At 38.8% G+C, this 25,457-nt stretch overlaps 1 protein-coding gene across 2 annotated transcripts in view; it reads right to left on the reverse strand.

Moving 5' to 3' along the window:
• The window catches only part of LOC132699307 (putative uncharacterized protein DDB_G0282133), a 299,329-nt gene continuing 273,872 nt past the window's right edge, over positions 1-25,457 (reverse strand). Inside the window, exons 4-7 of one of the 2 annotated variants that reach the window (XM_060665947.1) lie at positions 10,958-11,142; positions 1,240-1,444; positions 995-1,147; positions 1-932 (exon numbers count right to left, since the gene is read on the reverse strand). In XM_060665947.1, coding sequence (XP_060521930.1) covers positions 476-932; positions 995-1,147; positions 1,240-1,444; positions 10,958-11,142 — 1,000 coding nt within the window. In that variant the 3' untranslated portion in view covers positions 1-475. Of the gene's footprint in view, positions 933-994; positions 1,163-1,239; positions 1,445-10,957; positions 11,143-25,457 lie in introns of both variants that reach the window. The other variant, XM_060665946.1, reaches the window with a different exon arrangement.

Genomic DNA, 25,457 nt, shown 5'->3' on the forward strand with positions numbered 1-25,457 from the left:
TTAAAAATTTTATTTATACATTCTCAAATATATAATACAGCGGATGTCTGGTTAATTATTTATAGGGACTATCTACAAATATAGGCACATATCGCAAATGTACAACGTATTGACACTATACAGGGTGAACACTTTTAATTTATACATTGCCCGTCATATAGACAAGGCTCAATACCGTTTTGTTTTGTTCATAACGTATTAGTATCAAACAAATTTTGAGTATTTCATATTAACTTCTATTCCACAAGGAAATCTAGGCAATTAGGCCGAGTAGAAATTTTCATGTTCGTTAGTTTACAAAAAAAATCTGTCTACATTTCAAAATTTAAAAACCTAGTGCATTTCTGAAACTTTTTCATGTAAATATAGCGACAACTTTTATTCTGAAATGAATAAGTTTTGTACTATCTATCACTAACGATCGTGCGCGATTTTACAAAATCCATGTTTACCTCCAGAAACACTAAAACAAAAACTATAAGTGCGCCAGAATCTCCATTTCGGATGGTATTTCCGTAATCTGCACGCTAGAATTATTATCTTGGGAACAACCGCTAACGGTCACTATCACCGGGTTTTGATCACTAGTTTGAACGATAGTTACTAAATTACCGTCCTTCGAACCTTCTAAATCGCTTTGGCTTCCTTTGAGTAACATTTTTAGTGGATTCAAGTCCGTTTCCGGCTCCATTTTCAACGAATCCAGCGTTATATTGTCGAGAGCAATGTCTTCTTCCGCGCTACCTAGGATATTCACTACGTTGACTACTGATTCGCCGTGGTTAGAATCAGAAACACTCAACGAGTGCTCTCGAGAGTGCAGGATGGAGCCTTGCAGCGTACCGGGTCGATTCGAGCTGTTCTGGGATCGATAAGACGGCGGACAGCTGTACTCCGATTGGGTTGCGTCACGTCTGCTCGACAGAGGGGCTCTAAAACATGAGCGTCATTCTAAATAACAAGCAACCGAGATATTCAAACGATTTCGTTATACCTCAGTAGACTTCCTGCGTGACTTCTGTATGTTGGAGGCGGAGAAACGGCGTTTTGTATACCCGCTTGAATTTGAGGAGTATTTCCTCTATCCAAAAGTAACAACCTCAATCTATACTCCTGCATGGAGGCCTGATAGCTCGGCGGGGGAGGCCTAAAAACATCAGCGCTAGAAAATATTCTAGTTAAAAGGAAATTTGGTTTGGCATTAGCGCTTCCTCCTTCCGCTAGGCTGTGCATTGTTACCTGTATTGAAATTCCGGATACATCATAGCGGCGTAGGGATGATGAGGTCGGCCATACGATGGAGGTAGTCTGGGAACGAAACGTCTGGTGCAGACGTCTACGGATTCGGTGGATCCCAGTCCCAACATCGACCTGCAGGTCGATGAATCGTGGGAGGTAAGTCGCCAAGCCACTCCACTGACTGTAATCAGGACTATTCCGACCCCTGTGGAAAAGGAGATGTTCAAAACGGCGTTTGGTCACGTTAATTTAGCCCAGATATATTGGGCCTTTTAAAAGATACTTGTCTAATGTTTACTATTCAGATTACTCAATACATACATAGTAAGGGTTAGGTAAATATTAAGTTCTAGGGAATAATTTTGAATCTTTTTTGTTTATACCAGGTTCTACCAGGTACTCAACTTATGATTGAAGCTAATATTACTCCCGGTTGGATTGGGATGATAATATGATAAAATTAATCGGGTGCAATAGTTGCCGCAAAATATAAAAATACTTCTAATAGAATTAGAGTTAGTAGTAGTTAGAGTAAATACCTCAAGTAGAGTTATTTTACAGTTAACCAGAATGCGTGTATGTGCAGGATAATTGAAAAAAATCACTATTTGCTAAATTGTATTTGGTTTTAACCTAGTATAACGGAATATATAACATCTACATTAGTTGCAGTAAACAACAAGTCGCTAGATTGGATCACCTAATACGGAGCAGAAAAAATCGAAATTTTATGCTAGGAGGGGCTGGTTGTAAATACTGAATGTCAACGGATTTAGAGATAGAGATTTGGCATCGAAAAATGGCATAAGGCAATGGAATTTTAACCCCGTATATACGTTTTGAAAATCTAAGACAATTCTGGATGGGAATGTTTCATTATGAAAACTTTTTACCCCCACTTGTTTTTTTAAGTCACTTTTAATACAGCATATAGGTGATATGATACATAGGAATAAGATAAGTTTTATGGACGCTTTCCACAAAGAATATGTTTTGACGAATATAATAAATGATAATAATAATAAAAAAAATAAATTCAAAAATGTAAAAATATACAGGATGTTATATTTGAAAAATTGGCACAGAAGCGATTTCCAGTGAAACCGGAAGTATTCGACAAAAATTGAGAAATATCTTAAAAATATGCTGTTTTTCTATAATTTATGTATAACAAAGTGTGATTGACTAGTCATTTTTTTTTGTAAATTAACCAGTAAATTGACTGAGATAACTTTTAAAATACAATGAAATTTATATTTATTTATTTATATTGTGAAGAGAACTAAATGGAGTGGATATTTTTGTTGGGATTCCCCGAATCGCAAAATATCCTATTCGGGGATGCGGTGAAGAGGGTTAGCTATAGGTAAATTGGACATCACAAACGCATAATAATTTATTATAAAATACATATTAGTATTAAATAATGATACATTTCGATTCAATTAAGAAGTGGTCAATTGACCCAACACTACCCAACGCTTTCGTTAACCAAATATTCACAGATATTATGGCTTGTCCAATATATAGTCTTTGATACCCAATATTATCAATTTTGTAACCACCACTGTCAAATTTTAAATTTTTTATATTTCTTTAAATAGGTGAACAAACAAAATTGTTTGCTTATGAATTCATCGCTTTAGGCATAAAATGTTAAAGATAACGATAATAGCATATTATGAACACAAGTATTTTAGAGTAGTATAAACTATAATACATTATTGTTAGTTAAAATCGTAATTCAGAAATCCAATATATGTTAGCCTTCCTCTACTACCGACAAGATTAAAAAGTGTCAAACAAGTCTTGAATATATACGTTTAAAGTATTTTAATGTATTTCGAGATAATCTAAATGGCAATCCATTAACAACTTATACACCGAAGATAAAACCTAGGCGGAGTGAACTTTCCGGTGTTGATTATTTTAAGCGTTAGTTTAGGTATTGCCGTCCCCTCGCTCAGCTAATCGGGAACTTGGTAATACCAAAATATTCCGGCTTTCCTTATTCCTCTTTCTAAACATATTGGTTTGGGGAGAAATTATCTTTAATGATCTAGAATTGCAAGCTATTAAATTTGTTCTTATGTACGAGATAAATCAAACACTAGGGAGAATATATGTAACAAATTATAAATTCTATTGTTCCTTACTATATCACCATTTTTCATTCAATTTTCATTTGGGTCGTTTATGGTCAGTGGATAACGCAGACTAATTTGTGAAATCAATTGTAATATGTAGGAAGTGGGGCCAAACTATTTTTTTTATGTGCATATCATGTACATACAAGATACTATTCGGAAAATGGAAATGAACAACAAAGTTGAACTTATATGCAAGCCAATGAGCCACTAAGTACCAGTTCAGTCACTTACAAAATAGAAGCACACAAAGTTTCAAGGATAATTTTATTTATTTTAATTGTCATACTTTTTAAAATTAAAAAAAAAAACTTTGTTTATAAAAAAATAAGTACAGTTATTGCAATGAGGGCTGCCAGAGTTAAAAACGAGTTATTTTAAAAACAGTAAGTAAGCAATTTTGCAAAATTCTTGTACTGTACTATACTGTACCATACTTACTACTGTAAGTTATATATCGAAGCTGTTTTTCCAATTGTAATATGGAATTACTTGTACACTACTCTAATTCAACTGTTCTCTCCAAGTAAGAGGAGTGAAAATGACAAATGAAAGAAAGCAAGTTGCCGAAAGAGAAATATGAAATGAATGTTCAATAGGCGACGTACATGGGATGGTAGCTATGAACATATAAGAAGTTGCTGTATAGTATGTCGTTAAGCTAAAAGTTTTTTAGATAATTGCAATGCACAAGTCGAAGTGAGTATAAATAAATAATAAATGAGAGGTATTCGCGAAGTTGTCAATGTTGTCCCTAAAACAGAGCCGCTGACATCACCCCCAACGTCATGCGAAACGGTTTGGCAGCCGAGTGGCTTTATTCGAGATAATTTCCCCTGATAAGCATTTCGGTTAAATTCGCTATCTGTCGCTATGACTACCGTCAGCTGACTGCTGCAATCTCCTTGCTAATAATGGGATAATTAAGTCGTTCCAATCTCCTGGGGGTTAAGGTGAAGGGAAAGGGGATGCCGCGCCAAGCCGGTTGGCATGGCGCGTGGTTTCACGTATCTAAAGGGATCAGGGGGCGAGAGACCTGTTTCCGTTTAGGGAGGTGTGGTTTTAAAACACTTTCCCCAAGTGGAATCGAACTAATTCTAAGACTAGAACAGAGAATATACGAGATAGTTATCAGCTCTAAATATTTTTCAACAGTATAGAAATTAAACAACAATAATATGGAAAAAATAATCAAGTTTCAATTAATAGTGGAATCAATCAATTTGATCAGGACCGAACCGGACATCAAATTTTATTCGATAAAACTAAAATTCTTCTAGCAACAAAAAATCCGAGAGTCTACACAAATTTGCAACCAACCAAACTATATACACCGCGACTCCAGTCTTTACCTTGCAGCAATATGGGAATCAATCATGCCCCTCCTTTAGCTCCGCCCCTTCTCAAACAATATATAAGCAGGTACAGAGTAGAATGCGAACTAGTTTCAGTTAAGCTCTGAAGAAGCCAATAGGATGATTGGCGAAACGTCAGCAAGTTTGATTTATCAACAACGAACGCAGAAGGAATCCAGAATATTTGTAAGTAGTACATTATAATGGCAAATATATATAAAGTCTCATCAAGGGGTTATAAATATTTCCTTGACACTTATATTTCATAGAACAGTTTCTCAAGAGGTTGTGTCAACGTTCAGCCGTTAAATCAATCACTAAAATATAGCATGACTCTGCCTTTTTTATTGTAAACCAATTTTCATATTTTTCGACAATTTCATTAACACAAATTATTCGCGAAGATCAAAGTTTTTGACTTTTGATGTTGATTTCTTTCTGGATACCAATATTTTTATTTGTGTACAATGTCCGACATTAGCGGGCTTTTTATTGGAGTTACAAGGTCGAGTTCGCTGCTGAAAATTGTTGTTAAAATAATTTAAGTCTCTAGAAGAATGGTTTGCAACTTTATGGAAAGGATTGACGTTATTGGCGGTTTTTCGGTCACACTTCTCCTGTAGTTTGAAAAGAATGTAGAGCTAGTTTACGTTAGTGAACACGAAAATTGGAACAGACATTTTTTCTAATACTTGAAACCTTTTAGAAAGTGTTGCACTGCATTGCATGTAACTGTACAGATTTATATTTTTTCAAAATAATATGGTGAGCTCAAGTTACTGGATTATATCTTCTATTTGGAAAAAAGTTTATTTCCTATTTATTCCAACAAACTTTCATACCCCAGCTTCCACCAAGTAACACCGAGACAAATTAACGAATAATTTAAAGCCGGTAGCGATGCATACTTCCTTATTTCTTCTTTAGAAGTCGGCCTTTGAACCTTACCGACGTTAAATAGCTTCCAAAAACCTCGGGCAATCAAAGGATGACGGCCGTCGCTCGTATTCATAAATAAGCCTTTTCGAAGTCGAAGTTGGGTAAACCTCAGCAAGTTCAGACAAGTAAATTAATAGTTTGGCTAACCACTTCACAACGAGCAAACGGAGGAAGTAATAAACGAATCTCTCGCCATCAAAATTTCACAAAATGGGCCGCGGGGCGTTATAAAATCCGAGAAGGATTATTTTTCCCTTTATGGTTTTTAATAGCCGTACGGCAATAAAAGATCGACCTAAAATATAAGAGCAAGTAATCTGATATCAGCGTCGTGTAATCGGAGAACGCTTTACCAAATAAGATGGCACGCTATAAAAAACTTCAATACAATGTTCCTTTCAACAACGTCTTAGTTAAGTTTTTATTAGGGTTTTCCTTTTATGTTGATTAACATTCCCACTTCATTACTTATGGTAAATTAGAATCTAATATTTTATTAGGATGACTAGTTATATCAGTGACAAAGCAAGTGGACGAAATTGAAGATGACCGGAGTACTGATGATGAAATTTTTATTTACAGTTATGAAGAGAATAATAATAATAATAATAATAATAATAATAATAATAATGAAGCAATTGATGAAAATTAGTGGTCACGGGTCATAGATTCCTTATCAAAAGTTTGCAGCATATAAAATTTGCAAAAACAAATATGTACATTCGTATATTCCTAACCTATGGTACATACATATGTTTTCTCCATATTTGAATACGTTATGGTGAGAATCCAGTTAAAATACAGATAACTGAAAAAAGTATACCTCATGTACGGCATTGAAATGTTCAGTCCTTGGCTAACTAAAAACATGTCAAAGTTACTTGGTCACTACTGTCTAACTACACAATCAGTTGTTTCCAGCTACAGTTAGGTATTAGTCCGTTTCTAATAATCATTGATGTAATACTTTCAACAATTGCAAATTACCAAATCATTCTCTTCTTAAACAAATAAAGGCAAAATGATATAAGTACTCATATCACAGCCCCTGGTCTCTGTCTATTTACACACAATTACTACATGACATTTTAAAATCGATTAATTTCATTAATAGTTTTTTCACTAACAACTATTTTAAACGAACAGTAGCAAAAATGTCGCTTCCCATAGTACAAAAATATAACCAGTGCCTGCTAAGCTTTGATGGAAGGCCTGTCAATGTTTATTACGGTGCCCTCAAGAAAACTAAAGAGACTGATAATCGTCCTTATTGCGCAGTATAAAACTACTTCGACCTATGACATGTCCCTGCATAATAACCTGCAACAATTCATATTTGTTGCCAACAGAGATTCAATTCAATTCTTTTTAGAATTGCAAGCAGAAAAGATTTAATGTGCGGCTCGGCACAGTAAGGGAATTTTTAACGAGCGCCGGTATATCCCAGTATTGAAAGCTCCCAAGCTCCGGGACGTTCCCTTATTTAATGTCCAACCTTCCAGTCCGTAGAGGAACACTGGAAACACATCGATAGCATCGGGTCATTCTAAATATCAGGATATCTCATAAATCTTTAGCTGAAAATATTTTTTCATTTTAATGATCACCTTACTAGCTTGTTCGTATGTCAAGGTACAAAATATGTAACCTGCTCAATGATTTTGTTGTTTACATATAGCAGGCTTGTGTTACTTTTATTATTGGATAAAAACAAAATTTTTGTTTTGTTAATATTGGTGAGTCCATATTCTTGTACACCGTTGTCAACCAGCATCTGCAGGCCATCCAGATTGCCAGCTGTCTCGGTATCCAATGCTTACCAAAATATATATTTTGAATATATATTAAATAACAGGATGCATCCCTATCTGATGCTTTTCTGAAAGCTTGCTTCTTCTGAAAGAGATCCTTGAACCCGGATATAATTAATATAATATTCTGCAATATGTTTAACAATTTCGGATGGTTCACTTTATCAAAGGCTTTGCTGTAATCTATGAAGCTAACGTCGACACCTGCGCCAATCCATCTTATATTTATTGCGTACTATGGTGTGAATGATTACTAAGAAGATCTGCAGGATATGATTAATAAGACTTTGTGCCATTTTTCAGTATTGGAACATAGGTAGGTAGCAGCCACTAGTAAGGAATATTTTCGGTCCTATAGAACCGGTTGAATAAGTCCACAATAACTTGAACTGAACTTGCTGTGAATAAGCTCAGCTCCGTATTCTATCTCTAATAGCGTTCTGTATTTGCTTACTTTTTTTTTTCACTGTCTCCTTTCATCCATTAGTGTTAATCAATCAAGTTTTTTCTTTTTTCTTCATGTGATTTGTGTATTTTCCGACTATTGAGTTGTTGTGATTGCTATTGAGATGACCACGAAGACGTAAATACGGATGTTTCCGTAGACGATTTTGGTGAAATGATAAAATATCTTTCGGCTGATTCTGTAGTCGTTATGGGTATTGGAGAAAACAAGAAATTCTTGCCTGGTTGACAACCGAAAATATTGAATTTGAGAATAATTTGATAAAGACTATAGCAGACGATAAAAAATATTATGATTTTTTATACCTATTTTAATTTCTGTATAATGCATTTTTTGTACAATGTTTAGTTAAAAAATAAAGATACCTAATGCTATGTATACAGAGTGTCCCGAAATTAGACGTCAATATTTTAACCCTGTTCTTAGTTCTATAAACTAGGGTCCAGTTTTAGGGACTGCTGAATTTGAAAATCTACGTAAATGAGGTACCCTTGTCTAACCTCGATAGAACACACGGTTTTCTAGAAAAATGCTTTTGAAAATTTTGTTATAATTTTTTTTTATTTTGACATTTACAATCCAGGTGCAGAAAATCATTAGTAAGCATTGGAAGTTAATGACCCGTTTCATTTGTTCGTGTTGATATTAATTAAAATGAGTAAATAAAAATTAAATGCCAGCTTTCAATTTTGTTCATTTTTGGTAAAAAATAGTTTTTACTTGGATTGTTCTTATATATCCTTTTATTAACGAAAGACAATTCAAACTGTCAACTGTAAAACTAGTCATTCTAATAAAAACTATAAAGTTTACATATTAAAGAAGGTCGACTGTTGGTGAAAAATAAGCTATTTATATCTGATTTTACTAATCGTCGAGTTTTTATTAATACACATAGGCATCTAGTTGAGGATCATTTCAACGTAATCGTGGATCAAGGAAACTATAAATAGTAAGTTAATATCATTTTTCTTTTATTTTATAATTTTACCTCTGCTATAGTTACATTAATTCAGGGGCGGGTCCAGGACTTCATTTGGGGGTAGGGGGTATTTCGTTCAGAGATATATTTTGACCTATCTTTTCAAATATAAATAATAAACATAAATAAATCTAACAAATAAAACTTCAAAATCATGATTAATGAATTAAATGATATCGTTCACATAACTTTTTAACTTTTTGACTTTAATTAACTCGGCAACGTTTAGGCGGAAATTAGCCTCGAAGGTATTTTTTTAATGTCTTAAAAAATTGCCTATTATGATTGTTAGTATTACAACAATTTGTTTTTTAGGTTGGTAGAATGTTAAGAATGCAAGGTTTTCATCTCTATCGTTACCAGCGTGTCCAAGCCCTTTGACCCTAGCACTTTTTGCCAAGAATGGAGTTTAGCGAGTCGATAAGAAACTACGAGGAATTCCTTTTATTATGTGGAGCGACGAAGCCACATTTACAAGAGATGGTGTTTTTAATATTCGCAATCACCAATTCGCAGGAAAATCATCGGGTTGTGCGACGTGGAAATTTCCAAAATAGATTTTCTGTTAATGTATGGGCGGGGATATTAAACGGGACATTTTCCGATCCGATTGAAATTGAAGAGGTGGCCCCCTATCCAGTGACCACCTCGTTCCCCGGATTTGAATAAATTAGATTACTATTTTTTGGGTCGTATAAGAGATATAGTACATGCAACAGAATTCAACAGGGTGGAGGTGTTGCGCGAAAGGATACGTTTGGCAGGAAATCAAATTCGACAAAACTATTTCGAAATTTCACGTGCCTCGCATGCGATTTGCCGTACAGCCGACCTTGCCTACATGAGCAAGGCAACTTTTATGACCACCTTCTTAAAAATGTAAAGTTTATAATTTTTATTAAAATAATTAGCTTTACAGTGATAGTTTGATTTGTCTTTGGTTAATGAAGGATTTATAAGAACAATCAAAGTAAAAACTATTTTTTACCAACAATGAACAAAATTGAAAGCTGTGGAATAATTGACATTTCATTTTTATTAACCCAGCGACGCAAATAAATGAAACGCGACTTCTAAGGCTTACTAATGATTGTCTGCACCTCGATTGTAAACATTAAAATAAAAAAAAAATTAATTCATTTTTTCTCGAAAACGCCTCCCCTGTGTTACCCACCCCTGAAGACTTCCAATACTATGTTTTAGTTCGTTAAATAGAGCCTAGAAAGTTTAGTTTCTGTAGCAAATTTTATTTTAAAATATTTACGTGTTTCGAAAATATTTACAAAAAATCGCCATTACCTCTTCCAATTCTACACCTTGTACGCTACAAAACTAAGACCCTAAAACCCTAAACTGGACCCTATTTTATATGAACTTTTATCATTATTTTGCGTCACAGAATACGTGGTTAAAATATTGACGTCTAATTTCGGGACACCATTTTCAACAAACTCCAAACTCGATAAAAAGAATTTTGCAATGAAACCAATGCCAAACCATGAAAGTGGCTTAAGAGATCGTTGGGTCACTCTTTATTTTCTTTGCATACTTAATGATTCATTACACTCCATCTTTGTGACTTTCGCAACTGTTTTAAATTACATATATCAATTTTGTGCAACTAAATGAATCATCATAAAATATTCTGCAACTAAGTAGAAAACCAGTGGGATATAAGTCGTAAATTGGCCGAAATTGTGGCGAGCATATCCACTTACACAACGATAAACCAGATTTGTGTATTTAACTCCAATTTCTCTACGCGAGCGAAAATCCTGCGAAGTAAAATGCAAAAACTCCAAAATCCGGCGGCTGCATAATAAGTAACTAAATATTCGGCCACTCGGGCTCGCTTAATGAGGTTTTTAATTAGCACGACTAGTCTAGAAAAGAGTTTGAGTGCCACCGACGTTTTTGTTTTCGAAAATTTCCGCGTTTATTATTTATTTCTTCGGGTAATTTCATCCTGCGCTTCTGTTTTTATTTGACTGAAAATGAGTTTTAATAGCGGTCCTTACCAATCATAAGTAGCGAAACTGTCAAATGATCTCGTCCGGCGGGTCTCATTGCACCTAGAGCGGTCCCAACCAACACGCAACATACTGCGACTAATGCTATCAGCGCTATGAACCATCGCAGGGAGCCCGGCTTCCATGACAGGATCCCACAGCAGCCTTTGGGTGAGTCTTCGGAAAATCTAGTCCTGCAAGACAATAAATAATTGTTTTTATAAAGCGAACTCTAATGAATAATGGAATTATTCAGGATATAACAGTTTATTGTAGTGGATCAGGTGGAGTTTTAAAGAATTTTGACTTTTTTTTTATATTTCTTAAAAGCCAAATTAAATTAACCTTAATCTTCAAACGCAAACTGACCAATGGTAACTATATTAAGTTATGGTTACTTGGAACAGGACTTTTGTGTTTTTTGAGGTTACTTATTATAGGATCGACTAAAAACGATAAAATTATTAAGGTTTCATTTTTTGATCTTTCAACAAAATAAGATTCTTTTTTCATTATATTATATTTTTCTGCCTGTTTGTAATTTTTGGTAAAATGTGAGCACCCATGATTATTTCAAAATGTGTCACTTACAACATAAGATTTGTAAAATATTTGGTTTAATTTCTTGCCCATTTTAAGTGGTTCAATGTAAAGAAAGCTAATTTAATACGAAATTAAAATAACTTCCTTGTGATATAATTTCTTAAATTCTTTAGGTTTTAAGTTTTTCTGTTGTATTACACGTTAATAACAATGTAAACGCTGGAACATGAAGCGAAAGGAGTGATTAATATTCACTTTCCGAAGAGATGCTGTCCATTAATTCTTACTTACAAACAAGTAAATTGTGGAAATAATTTAAAATACGAAAATGATTGAAACTATATGGAACTCTGCACTTAACGAGATTCACGAATTATAATTGTTAGAATTCAGATAGGCAATAATATATGGAGAAATCTATGCTAAATAACGAATTGACTAATCTCTGGTATGACAATTCTAAACAATTCTTTTCATCTGAGATACTTTATTTTCGCATTTCTCTGCCTTCTGTAAAAAATAAAAAGTTGTTTCTAAGTTTAAATCCATATTTTTCTTAATTAGAAATTCACTGGACTCATGGACTTCGGTAAAAATAATAAGCTTTATTGTCAACAGATATAATATTCATTGATAAGACAATTTATTCAGAATATCGAAAACATACCAATAAACAACATACTAAAAAATCACCCAACCAAAAGCAACCATATAATATGTATATATAACTTTATATACATAAACAAAAAAAAAACAAAATTCAAAACCGAATCACCTGAAACGTAAAAATCTACCTTTTAATGCCAAAATGGAAGCTCTACCAACCTCTTAAGATATAGCTCTTAAAAAGTGGATTCTCTTTTTTTTTAATTTTACAATGAAAATGTTTAAATTTAAATAGTGAAATAGTTGTCAAATACGAATCTGAATTTTCTACACATTTTCATGAGTACACTAGAAAACTTACTGTGTTTGACGTTTTCCACAGTAAAATAAATGATATTGAGATACTTCAAAGTTTCCTAGGTTATCCGAGTTGATTTTATTCACTCTCCACTCGAAGAGAACATACCTTAATAACGCTTAATTGATTCTCTAAATAAAAACTTAAATAGAACTGCAATTAATTATCGAACCCATTATTATCAAACGGCGGAAAATTGCCGACCAAAAGAGAAATTTCTAATCTAACTCGCGGAAAAAAACGGCAACTGAATTGCGGAATAATATTAATTAAGTCACGAAGAGCGCAAACGGCGGAGTCGGAACCATTTTAACTCGATTTTATAAGTAATTAAGAGATAAATTAGAGTTATAAATGACTTTGGTCGATTCGTCGTGAAGTAGAACGCAGAAGTTTGCGGGTTGTTTGTCGCGAGATGACGAATTTTCGCGTTTGATTCGAACCTCCTCCTAATTGAAATTGCTAGAAAGAGGGAAACTGGTTAGCGATCGATATTGTTTGCTTAGGAAATCAGCAACGAAGTAGTAGTTCGCAATATTATTTTTTTCAAAGAAACTTCCACAAACTGCTGTAATACTATTTACAAATATTCTGGATTTCTCCTGCATGGGTTGCTGATGAATTGAACTTGCTGACAGTTTGACCATCATCCTGTTCGCTTCTTCAGAGCTTGACTGAAACTGGCTTATATTCAACTTTGTACCTGCTTATATGTTCTTTGAGGGAGGCGGAGCAAAAGAAAAATCAACATTGTCTCGGATGACTGAATCCTATATTGGTGAAATGCAAAGATTGTAGATTTCTATAGCTGTGTGTTAAGATTGAGTTTATCCAAGCAAAGCAATGAGTTCAGAATTCCTTTGGCCTTGTAGCAGTGTAATTTTTATATCTAATCTTGTTGCTAGGTTTTCCGAAACTATGCTTCTTAGTTATTTCAACTGTCTACATCTTTTAATTATTTGCCAAGATTTTCTTATTGTGCATGGGGGTTGTAATTAAAGTATTTTATCAAGAAAGACCGTGTTTGAGCTAGTTAGACCACAATCTAAATATTAAGGAGTCTTCAAAGAACACCCTGTATATTTTGAGAAATATTAACAAAGTGATATGAATCGCGGTTAAGATTATTCGGTTACTTATAGATTTCTATAGATTCTCGGATTTTTCATTGGTAGACGAACTGATTACTGCAAGAATTTTAGTTTTATCAAATAAAATTTGATGCCCGGTTTGGTCATTGTGTGCGAGAACTGCTGATGAGTTTATTTGTCGTATCTTAAGGTTCTTTCATGTTCTTTGGGCCTAGTTAATATTTTTCATCTTCCTATGCATGGAATGTTGTAAATTCCTAGTATTTCAAATGGAATTTTGTCTTTGATGGATCGAAAATGTCGATTTTCATTTTGACGTTATATTTTTTACGAACTTTTGATATGTGGTCAGTAATGTGAATGTAAGGAAAGACAACAGTGGCAAAAGTGTGGTTGTCGTTCTCTCTGGAAAGTTGTGGTGAAATGTATTTTGTGATTAAACACTTAATATCTCTAATGTGAAAATTATTAGAGAAGAGCAGATGTAAGATGTTTTGATTCTGGGTTCAATCACTCGGATTCAGATAGTTTCAAGCCTTCATGAACAAGAGAGTTGATAACCGATAATTTTTCGGGCGGATGGTGGTGTAACAATGCATTAAGGTATCGGTCTGTGTGCGTAGGTTCCCTGTAAACAGAATGATTTCTGATTTTCTATTGATAAAAATATCTAAGAATAGGAGGTTATTAATAATTTCTAATTCAATGGTAAAACGTATCTTCGGGTGTATAGAGTGTGTAGAGCGATTCTTGACCATGAGGACAAATAACAACAAATAATAAAAGTAATATCAACGTAGAGTTTCCATAATTTTGGTTTTACATGCAAAGTGTCGAGGGCTTTCTTTTCAAAGGCAGATGAGACATGTTGGTAGTTTCAGGAAAATTAGTAAAGAGAAACTCTGCGTCGAAATTAGCCAGAATATCCTGTGGATCTAATGTACTGGTTCTGCGTCAAAACTAACTAGAATATCTTGTGTATCTAATGTAATGCTTTTTAATTGTTCAATGAAATGAAAGGAAACTGTCAGTTTTTCCTGTAAGGGGTCTTAATAAGGAAGCTAGAGAATATGTTGGAGAACTAATGGTGTTGACAATAGGTCGAAGAGGTAATCCTGGTTTGTGAATCTTAGGGAGTCCGTACAGACGAGGAATTTTAGATTCATGAGGGGTTGTGGGGTATTATAATTTTAGTTTTGTTGTTGATTTGATTTTTTTATATCTCATTTTAAAAATATTAGTCTGAATCGTCGATTCTAATACCAGCATCGGAAGGTTAACATTTGGAAGCAATGGCATACACTGGGTTTCATTTTATAAATATAAATCTTCTGACTAAAGGAGCATTTCCATGTATTTCTTTCAGTCCGTTATCCGTTTCTCTAGTACGAAGTCAAATATAATGGCAACCTAATTTGAATTCAGCAGCGTTGTAGAGAAGTATCTGCAAATTAGAAAAAGATGAGGATTTAAAGTTATTAGTAATAATTTCATATTTGCACATCAAATTTTTCATATGTGGTTTTCATATATTCTCAATATCAAATTAATTAATTACTAAATCCACGCCTTCTAATTATAAAGTCTCACAGATCAGCAAGACAAAAGTAAGGAACAAAACTAATTGAAGTAGTCTCTAACCAAGTGGTGTTATCCCTTTCAAACAAAGAGGGAACGTCACTGCATGTAGTTCGAAATTTTTCAACTCCGTGCGTTACTGAATACGAAAAAAGAAAATGGCAATTAAACAACACTTGTTTCTTTCCAAAGGTATAGAAAGTATTAAGAAATTATTTCCAAGGAATTTTTAATGTTCGCCAAACGAACTACATTCCAATATAACTTAAAGGGAAACTAAAAATAAAAGCTTATTTACCATTAGTGATTAGTGTTCAAAATTTGGTCAAATTTTATCTGTGGAAGTTTTCTTATTCCGCAACCATCACAAATACGTTCACTGAGAATAGAAAAAGTCTATTTTTTGTAACATTAATCGGTTAACAACCTAACGCTGTCAAATGATCGAAAAATACGTTGAAAACATCCGATCGCTCTCAAACACCCATGATGGGATAAAATATCCGAACAATATGCACATAATTGAGTATTTTAGAGTAGAGAGTACAAGTAATGTTTAATAAACCCATTTCAACCGATTTCAATTAATTTGTAAAAAAGAGGGCTCATTTTAGACAGTTATTAGGTCAAGCGACGAACAAGATACGCTGGTTTCAACTTAATTATAATTACTGGCATTTTTCCCAAGCACTCAATGCAATTTTATAATGTACTCAGGAGTTAAAATCACAGACTTATTATAAAGAACAACCTTAAATCATTAAACAGTCTTACTAATACACAATTTTTTTGTCTTAAATACCTGAAATATCTTAGGTAGTTTAATTTAGTTACTTAACATCTACCCAACACAGATAATACGAACAAAACAAAACAAACAATCTTGGCGTACTTGAAAATAGGGAATGTTTTTAAATGTCAACTGATAAACACGAGGGCAATAATCGAGCAATCTGTTTATTATTTAGGATCATCAACGAAGAATATATATATTAATTATTTAGCAATAATAAAGACCAAATATTGAAACTGTTAGTTGTCGGTTAATGTGCACAGTTTTTTATCGTCTGTTCTTGAACCACGTGTTAATATTTCAAAAGAAAATTAGAAATGACATTTTTGCTATTGATGAAAAAATAGCTTTGAGATCACTCGCGCATGCGCATTTTTAATGCCCGTTCTCAGCATGTTTTGATGTTGGCTTCAAAAGTGCTCAGATATCAGGCTATGCAAGGTCTCTAGCTACATGGTTATAACCAACAAAAAACGTTTTTTTCCTTCTGTACATCTGTTTGTTAAATGATATACTACGCCACTGATCCGCTAACAAGTCATAATATATTCCCCTGGCATTTTACGAGATTATAAGCCGCTGCGTTTCCGAAAAATGATATTCCAAATACCGAGCAAAGCTTTAATCGCACCCATCAATGCGTTCGGATGTCTCGTTGTTTGAAAACAAGCCAAATTAGCCATGAATAATTTATCGAAACCGATAAATTAGCATAGTTTCAATTTTGGAAGGGTGAATGTATATTATTTGCGGGCATTGGCTGCCACGAATTTGGTTAGTTCGATTTAATACCAGCGTGTTTGAAAAGCCAGTGACGTCGTCTTCGTCGAAAATAATTGACGCGTTAATGACGGACGACAATAAAGACCCAGTGATTTTTATTGATCACCCTATGCGCGTCATTATGAAACAAATACAGCGCATGCAACGCGCCTGGAAATGCGAGAAATAGTATATTATCCAACAAGTTTGATAACCGCCACTTTAGTCACGAGTTCGATTTGGCACGGACAGCGCTCAAGAGGAGCGAGTGTTTAATAAACGAGTGTCTGCATATGTTTATCAAGACATTGCGCACTATACTTTTCCTGCGACCATTGTTTTTGGGGTACATTTTTGCAAAACAACACGAATACATTTATTGAGCGACGTGTAATATGGTCGTCACATCTGGCAAACTTCAAAATACCATCAGTGTCAAAAATTTACCGAAAACGCTTCCAATAATTACCGCAACTAACCAAAACTAACATAATAAAGTGACACTTTGTACACGCTCGATCAAAACATTATCAGGTATTTTAAAGTAGGGAGTGCAAAAACGAAATTTTGTAAAAATAAGGTTGTTGAAATGGCTCGATTTATCGAAATTAAAATTGACTTCATGATCTATTGGTGATAAGATATGATTATTTATATATGAGACCAAATCGAAAATGCAAAACTATAATGAGGATACTCTTCTCATGAATATTAAGAGTTCATATTTTATAAGTTCTTTCTAGAGGTATCTAGCAACTAGTTTTTGTGTGTTAGATCAAAAAAAAAATATCGTTTTTTTTTACCCACCTTAGTATTTATTTAAATTACTTTTTAGATCCTCTTATTATTTTAAATTTGTTATGTGGTTGAGCAATCCATGAGGCGCGTCCCCCGGGTGGCGGATGGGGGAGCCCAGGCCTGGGCCTGGGTGGCTGGGAATAAGGAGGCATGAGGAGGTAAAAATCCAATAGGGCTGACAAATAACCAGTCGTGGACCAGCTCACCCTGCCCAGCTGTCGTGTCGTGGCTAAGGGCCTGCACAGGGTATAACGGTGCCAACCGGCTTATAGTCGGTTGATAAACCAGGCGTCGGGGCCGGCTCGACGAGTGGGCACGCGACGCGGGGGGTCTGAGCTTCACCACTTGGACCAAGAGGAGTAAACCTCAATAAAAATCCTAAATCCTACCGTGGGGGGTCGGGCCTAGGGGATGCATGGCTGAATAGAAGATCAGTCTCTACCGATCCCAACCCCGAGGCACCGGGCGCACCTCGGGGAAGGAAGCCTTACCTCTGCATGCGGGGCTCTGCAGAGGTGGACCGTTATGTTTCCCTAGCTACTCGTGGGACCTTTATGGAACCTAAAATGAATTGCGAAGTAATGAAGAAGGATCAGGGGCCCCAGGGGGGCTCCAGCAAGCAGGGGCGTCCTCAGGAAGGCCCCCTCCAAGGGCGATCCGAACAGGATCCCCAGGTCGCCAGCGGGGTGGAAGGTTCGGTACAAACCGGGAACACCACCTCGATGACACACCGCCCCAGACATAGGAGTGGGGCGGAAAAAAGGAGGGCGAAGAAGAAGAAACTCGCGGTGACGGTTTCGGAACCGCAGACGGGCTCTCTTCCGGCGCCCAGGAATCCTGCCACGCCGTCAACGGAGGGCTCCATAGGGGGCACACCGGAAACGGCAGGCGGGAAGCGGAAAAGAAAAATGGGAGAGACCACCCAGGTTGGGGCACCTGCCGGGGGTCGGCGGCCGACATGCGGCCCGGCGAAAGCTAGGCCCGGGAAAGGCGGGCCGTCCCGGGGGGGCTCTGAGAGGGGGGCTCGGTCCTATGCACAAGCGGGGGGGCCTGAACTGGTGGTGGGCCTCAGAGGACAGGAAACTGACCTGTCTTCCGAGGACCTGCTGCGGTTCATTGGGTCTCTTAACCTCCGCATAAGCATGTATATCATGCAGGGGGGGCAATACACCCCTCCCCGGATACGCTCGGTTAGGCTGTGGAGGAGCCACATCCTGATCGAGATGATGGATGAAGAAACCAGGGAGTGGGTTCGCAGGGAGCTGATTAACGTCAGGCCCTGGGGGCTCGCAAACCTGGTGGAGGTCGATCCGGAAGGATTGAGACTGAGAAGGGCGGCGATATGGATTCCGGGCCTGGGGGCGGGTGTCTCGAATTAGGCACTAGTCCGCTGCCTGGCAGCTCAGAATGGCCTAGATTGCCGTGCCTGGAGGGTCTGGCAGATGACGGAGGATGCAAGGGGCACAAGGTTGGTGGTAGGCGTGGACGAGAAATCGGCAAGCGCCACTTCTCTTCTGCCTGGCGACACAGGTAAAAGTGAACCTGGCGGCGCCGAAGCCGCAGGGGGATGAGGTGGCCGCGGGGGGCTCACACGAGGAGGGCTCGTCCATGGAGGTTGGCGGGCCTGTCGGAGAGGCGGCGCCCACGGCTTCTGTGGACTAGACCTCCGGAGGGCCCTCCGATTAAGCGAGAACCGTGGAGGTATCTCGGATGGAAGTTGACCGGGGAATCCCATCAGGGTCCACCAGTCAGGAAGCGGAAGCGGAGGGAGGTGCTACCTCGGGCTCGGATTCGGGCTGAGGCTAGCAGCGTGACCCGCAGGTGGTATTCCCGCAATAACATCTTCACGGGGATATTACAGATTAACCTGCAACACAGCAGGGCTGCAACGGCCCACTTATGCAGGAAAATTTCGGGGGGCGGTACATCTATTGTACTGATCCAAGAGCCCTGGATTGTAAAATCAAGGGTTAGGGGCTTATCTCTGGGAGGATCGATGCTGCATAGTGTCGACTCCTTAGAGGGCGGTCCCAGGGCCTGTATTTTAACCATGGGCTGGAGGCCTTTTTCCTAAGGGACAAGGCGTCCAGGGACCTGGTTCCAATTCTGGTCAGATCCCCCACTCGGGACGGCGTGAGGGAGGTAGTGGTCGCCTCTGCGTACTTTCCAGGCGACCGCAGCTGTCCTCCGCAGGAGATCAGTGACTTGGTCTCCTACTGCGAGGAGGCAAATCTTCCTCTTTTGATTGGCTGTGACAGCAATGCTCACCACGTTTTGTGGGACAGCGCGGCAACGAATAGAAGGGGGGGAGACCTCGTGGAGTTCATGGCCTCTGCAGGACTGCAGGTGGCCAACAGAGGGGTAGAACCCACGTTTTTCACGACGGGTCGGAGCTCGGTCATAGATTTAACACTTTGTACCAGGGCTCTGCTCCCGGAAATAACTGGGTGGTGTGTCTGTGGGGAAGACTCTATGTCGGACCATAGATACATCACCCTTGGGTTGGAAATGGGTATTCGGGAACCCGTTAGATTTAGGAACCCCCGGGCAACAAACTGGGAACTCTATAGAGAGGAACTCGCTTGGCGCCTAGGGGGCTTACCAAGGAAACACCGCACAATGGAGGAGATTGACGAGGCCGCCGACCGAGTCAGCTCCGCTATGATGCGGGCGTTCGAGAATAGTTGCCCTGAGACAGAGGAGCATAGGGCGGGAAGGACTCCTTGGTCTTCCCTGGAGCGTCTCAGGAGGAAAGTACGGAGGCTGTTCAATACAGCGAGGAGCAGCAGCCAAGGTGCGGACTGGGATCTCTATAGGGAGGTCCGCAGACAGTACAAAAAAGAACTACGGGCATCACAGAGGAGGGCCTGGAGGGGCTACTGCAACGGAGTAATGAATACCCCGGACGCGGCTAGGCTCCTTAGGGTACTCAGAAGTGACCCTGCGGGAAGACTGGGGGTGGTCCGCAGGACACAGCGGGACCAGCGGACAGACTACAACAGTTGCTGAACACGCACTTCCCAGGGTCCGCTGATCCGGACACAGGGGGGAATATTGAAGCCGCGGGTCGTCTTGGATGCGACTACGCCACGACAAGGAGGGTGGTTACCCATAGTAGGCTGAGGTGGGCTATTGACAGCTTTGGCCCCTTCAAGTCGGCGGGCGGGGATGGAGTATTTCCGGCTCTGCTGCAAAGGGATGGAGGTCTCCTGACTAGCCCGCTAATGGACCTGTTCAGGGCCTCCATTGTGAGGGGGTACGTGCCCTAGCTGTGGAGACACAGCAGGATAGTGTTCATTCCCAAGGTAGGGAAGAGTGACTATACGGACCCGAAGTCGTACCGGCCTGTTTGCCTCACCAGCTTCATTATGAAGACTCTGAAGAGACTGGTGGACCGGTATCTGAGGGACTGGGTGGAGCTGGAGGTCCCTTTAGAGCCAGCTCAGCATGCGCACCGAAGTGGCGGGTCTGTGGGCTCAGCTCTTCACCATCTGACTTCCAGGTTGGAGGAGCGTATGGGCTCGGGACGGCTGTCGGTGTGCGTGTTCGCTGACATCGAAGGGGCTTTCAATAACACGGCCCTGTACTCGATCTGCAGGGCAGTGGAGAGTACTGGAGTGGGGACGGCCATTGTAAGGTGGATCCGCTCCATGCTAACCGACAGGAGGGTCGAGGCAAGACTGGGTGGGGAGCAGGTCTCCATCGGTTCATCACGGGGTTGTCCACATTGCGGGGTCTTGTCCCCGTTCCTGTGGTGCCTAGTGGTGAACGAGATATTGCATATTCTGAGGGAAGAACACAGGGTCTATGCTCAGGCATATGCAGACGACCTTGTGATAATGACGCAGGGGACGGACGTGAGGAGGATGCAGGGGCTCCTCAACGGGGCATTGGCAAGATTCTCACAATGGTGCCTGGACAGCAAGTTGGCTGTCAATCCTGGCAAGGTGGAGATGGTCATCTTCACTAGGAAAAGGAAGATGGAGTGCAACCTCAACATTTCGATGGATGGGGTGCCTCTTTCTGCAAGCGGAAGTGTCAAGTACTTGGGCGTATGGTTGAACTCTAAGTTGACCTTCCAGGAACATATAAGATCAAGGACCAGGTCGGCCTTTGGAGCTCTGTGGGCGTGCCGGAGAGCGGTAGGGGGCACTTGGGGCCTGGGGCCGAAGATCATGCAGTGGATCTACGGTACCATGGTGGTGCTTATGCTCACGCATGGGGCAGTGGCATGGTGGCCGGGGACCAGAAGAGCGGGAGCAAGGCTAGTTCTTGACAGACTGCAGAGATTGGCTTGCCTCTGCATAACGGGCGCTATGAGAACGGCGCCCACGAGGGCCCTGGAGGCTCTGGTGGGGCTGCCCTCTCTGGCGGATCGGGTGCAGGTGGAGGCGGCCAAGACAGCTGTGAGGCTGGCGAGCTGCGGGCTCTGGAGGGAGGGAACCTTCAATCGGGGTCCGTACGACATTTTAGAGGGCTGTCGCGGGGATCGCGGGGTCATGGTCATGCCGAGTGACGTCATGATCCCCAAGATGACCTTCTTTGATAAATTGACCTTTCTCTTTCCATCAAGGGAAGATTGGAGAGAGGGCAGAGTCGGCTCCTGGGATGGACTTGTCTGGTACACGGACGGATCCAGAATGGGAGATCTGGCCGGAGCTGGAGCGTACTGCGAGACAACGGGATCAAGCTTGTCGATCCCTCTGGGTCAGTACTGCACTGTGTTTCAGGCGGAAATTTTCGCTTTATTGATGGCGGCCAGAGAGGTGCTTCGGCTCAACTACGGAAGCAGGAGAGTCTTCTTCTGCTCGGATAGTAGGGCTGCAGGAGTGCAAAGGGGTACTGAGGAGGGTGGCTGAGGAGAGAAAGGTCACGTTGGTCTGGGTCCCGGGTCACACCGGTGTCCGGGGCAATGAGGCAGGGGACGCCTTAGCCAGGGAGGGCTCCTCGCATAGGCATATAGGGCCAGAGCCCCGCTTGGGGATCACCCCGTGTGTAAGGCGGGGAGCTCTCGAAGCCTTGGCGAGAGACCGGGCCGCGGGGGACTGGAGAGTTGCTCCGGGAATGAGGCAGGCGAGACTTATGATGGATGGGCCCGCCCTTCCTCGGACCAGGGAGCTGCTTAGACTGACCAGAAGGGAGTGTAGAGCACTAACAGGGGCCTACACACGACATTGCAGGCTTAGGAGGCATCTTTGCTTGCTAGGCATTGGAGAACACCCGGAGTGTAGGTGGTGCATGGAAGGGGAGGAGACCCCGTATCATCTGCTCACCGAGTGCCCTGCCTTGACATGGGCAAGATTGGGAGTCTTCGGAACGGCCCTGATCGATCCGGACTCAGTGCACGGTATTGGGCTAAAGGAGTTGCTGACCTTCTACAGGAGGAGCGGCATTCTGGACGCCCTCTAGAGCGGCCGGGGGGCACAACGGGCCCATCTGGTGGCCTAAGTGCTTGGACGCCCGCGAGAGCGCCCCCCTTTAATACCAATACCAATACAATATGGAGATATGTAATTAAACGTTCTTAACCAAAATTAACATATAAAACATGTGCGTGAAATCAGTATAAACTTTCACAAAAGGAAGAACATTACTTGTGAAATAAGAGAATATTACCCAAAAATGAATAAATATGTCTAAATTTTATTAAAAGGGTAGAATAGGTGTTTTAATGCGATAAACAATGCAGCTGGAGAGGCGTGTGTCGCCAAGGGTAGAGGTATATTTTTGGCTAGTTTGGTTTACTCAGCAAAAAGGGTCTTACTGAAGATGTATTGTCGCCTAATTGGGTATATGTAAAAGTAAAACGGTGGGCCCAAATAAGGCGTGTGTCATCAAAGGTAGATAAATATTGCAGTAACCAGTGTTTTATTAGATGGACTGTGCCTTTCAAGTTTTACCAACAAGTTTTACCAAATGATATTTATTACATTGCAAGTTGCGAGTGAACTGATTTTGGTTTTCTAGCAGAAGTTTGAAAAGTTTTCGGGGTCTTGATGACCATCAAGTACTCGGTGCTATTCGGTATGGCCGTATCAGTCACCTTATCATTAAGTTTAAATTTTAGTTTTTTTTTTAATTTTAGTCTAAATTTAGGTTTTTGACTCGTATTAGTATTGCTATTTTTCTGAAATTAAAGGAATACGACCCGGAGGAAATAGTAGGCCTTTAAACAAGCACTGATTATGTCGAATTATGAGTAACTCCGATAGTTGATTTTTGATTGTGGTTGACCTAGAAAGTCGCGGATCGTTGGTTTCCCTTAATAATCAATTAAATGATAAATTATTTATGTGTTTTAAATCAGTGTCGTGTTTTTTATATGTGTATATGCACGGCTAAACGGTGTCCCATTCCGATAATGTAAAAATTCAAAGTAAAAACACCGTTCCAACATACTGCAAACTCTACGCGATCATTTACGTGAACCAGACGGTGGGAAAACACGAACGCAAATGAAATTTACAGCAATCGGGACACTAAATATTGGTACTGGCTATAATTAATTTTTCATTTAAAATTTCGACCCGCTTTGTAACTGCCGGAGAGCTACGTGTTTAAATTTAAAGTGTAATTTATTGTTTTGTGTTCGGAACGGAGCTCCCCCAAAGCGAAATTAAACTTGCCAACTATCGGGGAATTTAATAATAAAGAATTAAATTTATTATATTAAAATTTATTAAATCGTACTTGATGCCAAACGTCGGGTCTTTTTTATTCCTGTTGAAATTTGTGTAGCATTTTAGATATTTTCTTGATTTTGTGCCGGGGTGTACAGGTTATATTATGAAACGATGTTTGTTTTCTCTTCAAAATATTCATGAAAAAACAAAGTTTACACCTTATTGTATTAAGTATAAACTTTTAAATCAAAGAAAGAATTTATGAAATAAGGGAATACTTCTCACAAATTTACAAAGAGAACCATTATGCATGCTTCTAAATTTTATGAAGATATAGTTACCTAAATATGTGTCTAAATATATGAATACAGTGTGTTACAATAATATAAGGAAATGACAACCAATTTTTATAGGTCCTGAATGTTATAATTAGAATGAATGTCGCATTAATTAAAAAGGTCTCGTTTGAAAAAAAGTCCATTGAAGATTTGAAGATTGAATGGAAAAGTAAAAAATTAATACCAATGCGATTTCTTATTACTTATGTTACAGTGATATTGTTGTAATCAGCATGCGTCGTTTATCACCCCGTATAATAAAAATTATGCAAAAACGTAGCGATACACTCGTACAAAAAATGCATTTATAATTACATATTTACATATTGCAAATGTAATTTTGAACATTTAATGTGCAATTTTAACACTAGATGTCCAAAATTACAGTTTGTCTGAAATTTTAAAACGTAAATTTTGTAAAAATTAGAGTGGAGTATATTAAATATGTAATTATAAAATACAAACATAATTTTATATGTTATAAGTTAAGTTATATTTATTTACAAAGTCTTATAGAGTTACTTTTAAATAATTTGTACACGAATAATAATAAATTACCTTTTATTGTTCTACTGTGACATATATGTCATTTGTGCAATACAATGTTCTCATTTAATATTGCTATAGTTTTTCATGTGCTCAAAAGAAAACTCAATCGTAACAGGCACAACAATTATAGTTTAGCTCTTGCTAGTGTTCTCTATTAAACACCTAAAAACACAACCGCTATCAGTAAGGTTTGTTTATAAAAAAATATCTGATTCAGGCTTATTAACTTTTATTTTTGTATGGCATAATAGAACTTTACAGAAAGCTTTCCATATAACTTACTTATTTACATTGCTTTTTGTATGCAAATGTTTTTACATAAACTAATGTATAAAAAAGTATAATTAAAACTTCCTTTTTAAATTGTATTGTATGAATATTCAAGCCGCAAGTAAAAAAAGAATGTAAAATCACACTTACTTTTAACAGTGTAAAGGCTAACTTGGATTTTTAATACCTTTTTTCTAACA

Source organism: Cylas formicarius, unplaced genomic scaffold (assembly GCF_029955315.1).
Source record: "Cylas formicarius isolate icCylForm1 unplaced genomic scaffold, icCylForm1.1 PGA_scaffold_3__17_contigs__length_32017465, whole genome shotgun sequence".
In the NCBI taxonomy this organism is placed as follows: domain Eukaryota; kingdom Metazoa; phylum Arthropoda; class Insecta; order Coleoptera; family Brentidae; genus Cylas; species Cylas formicarius.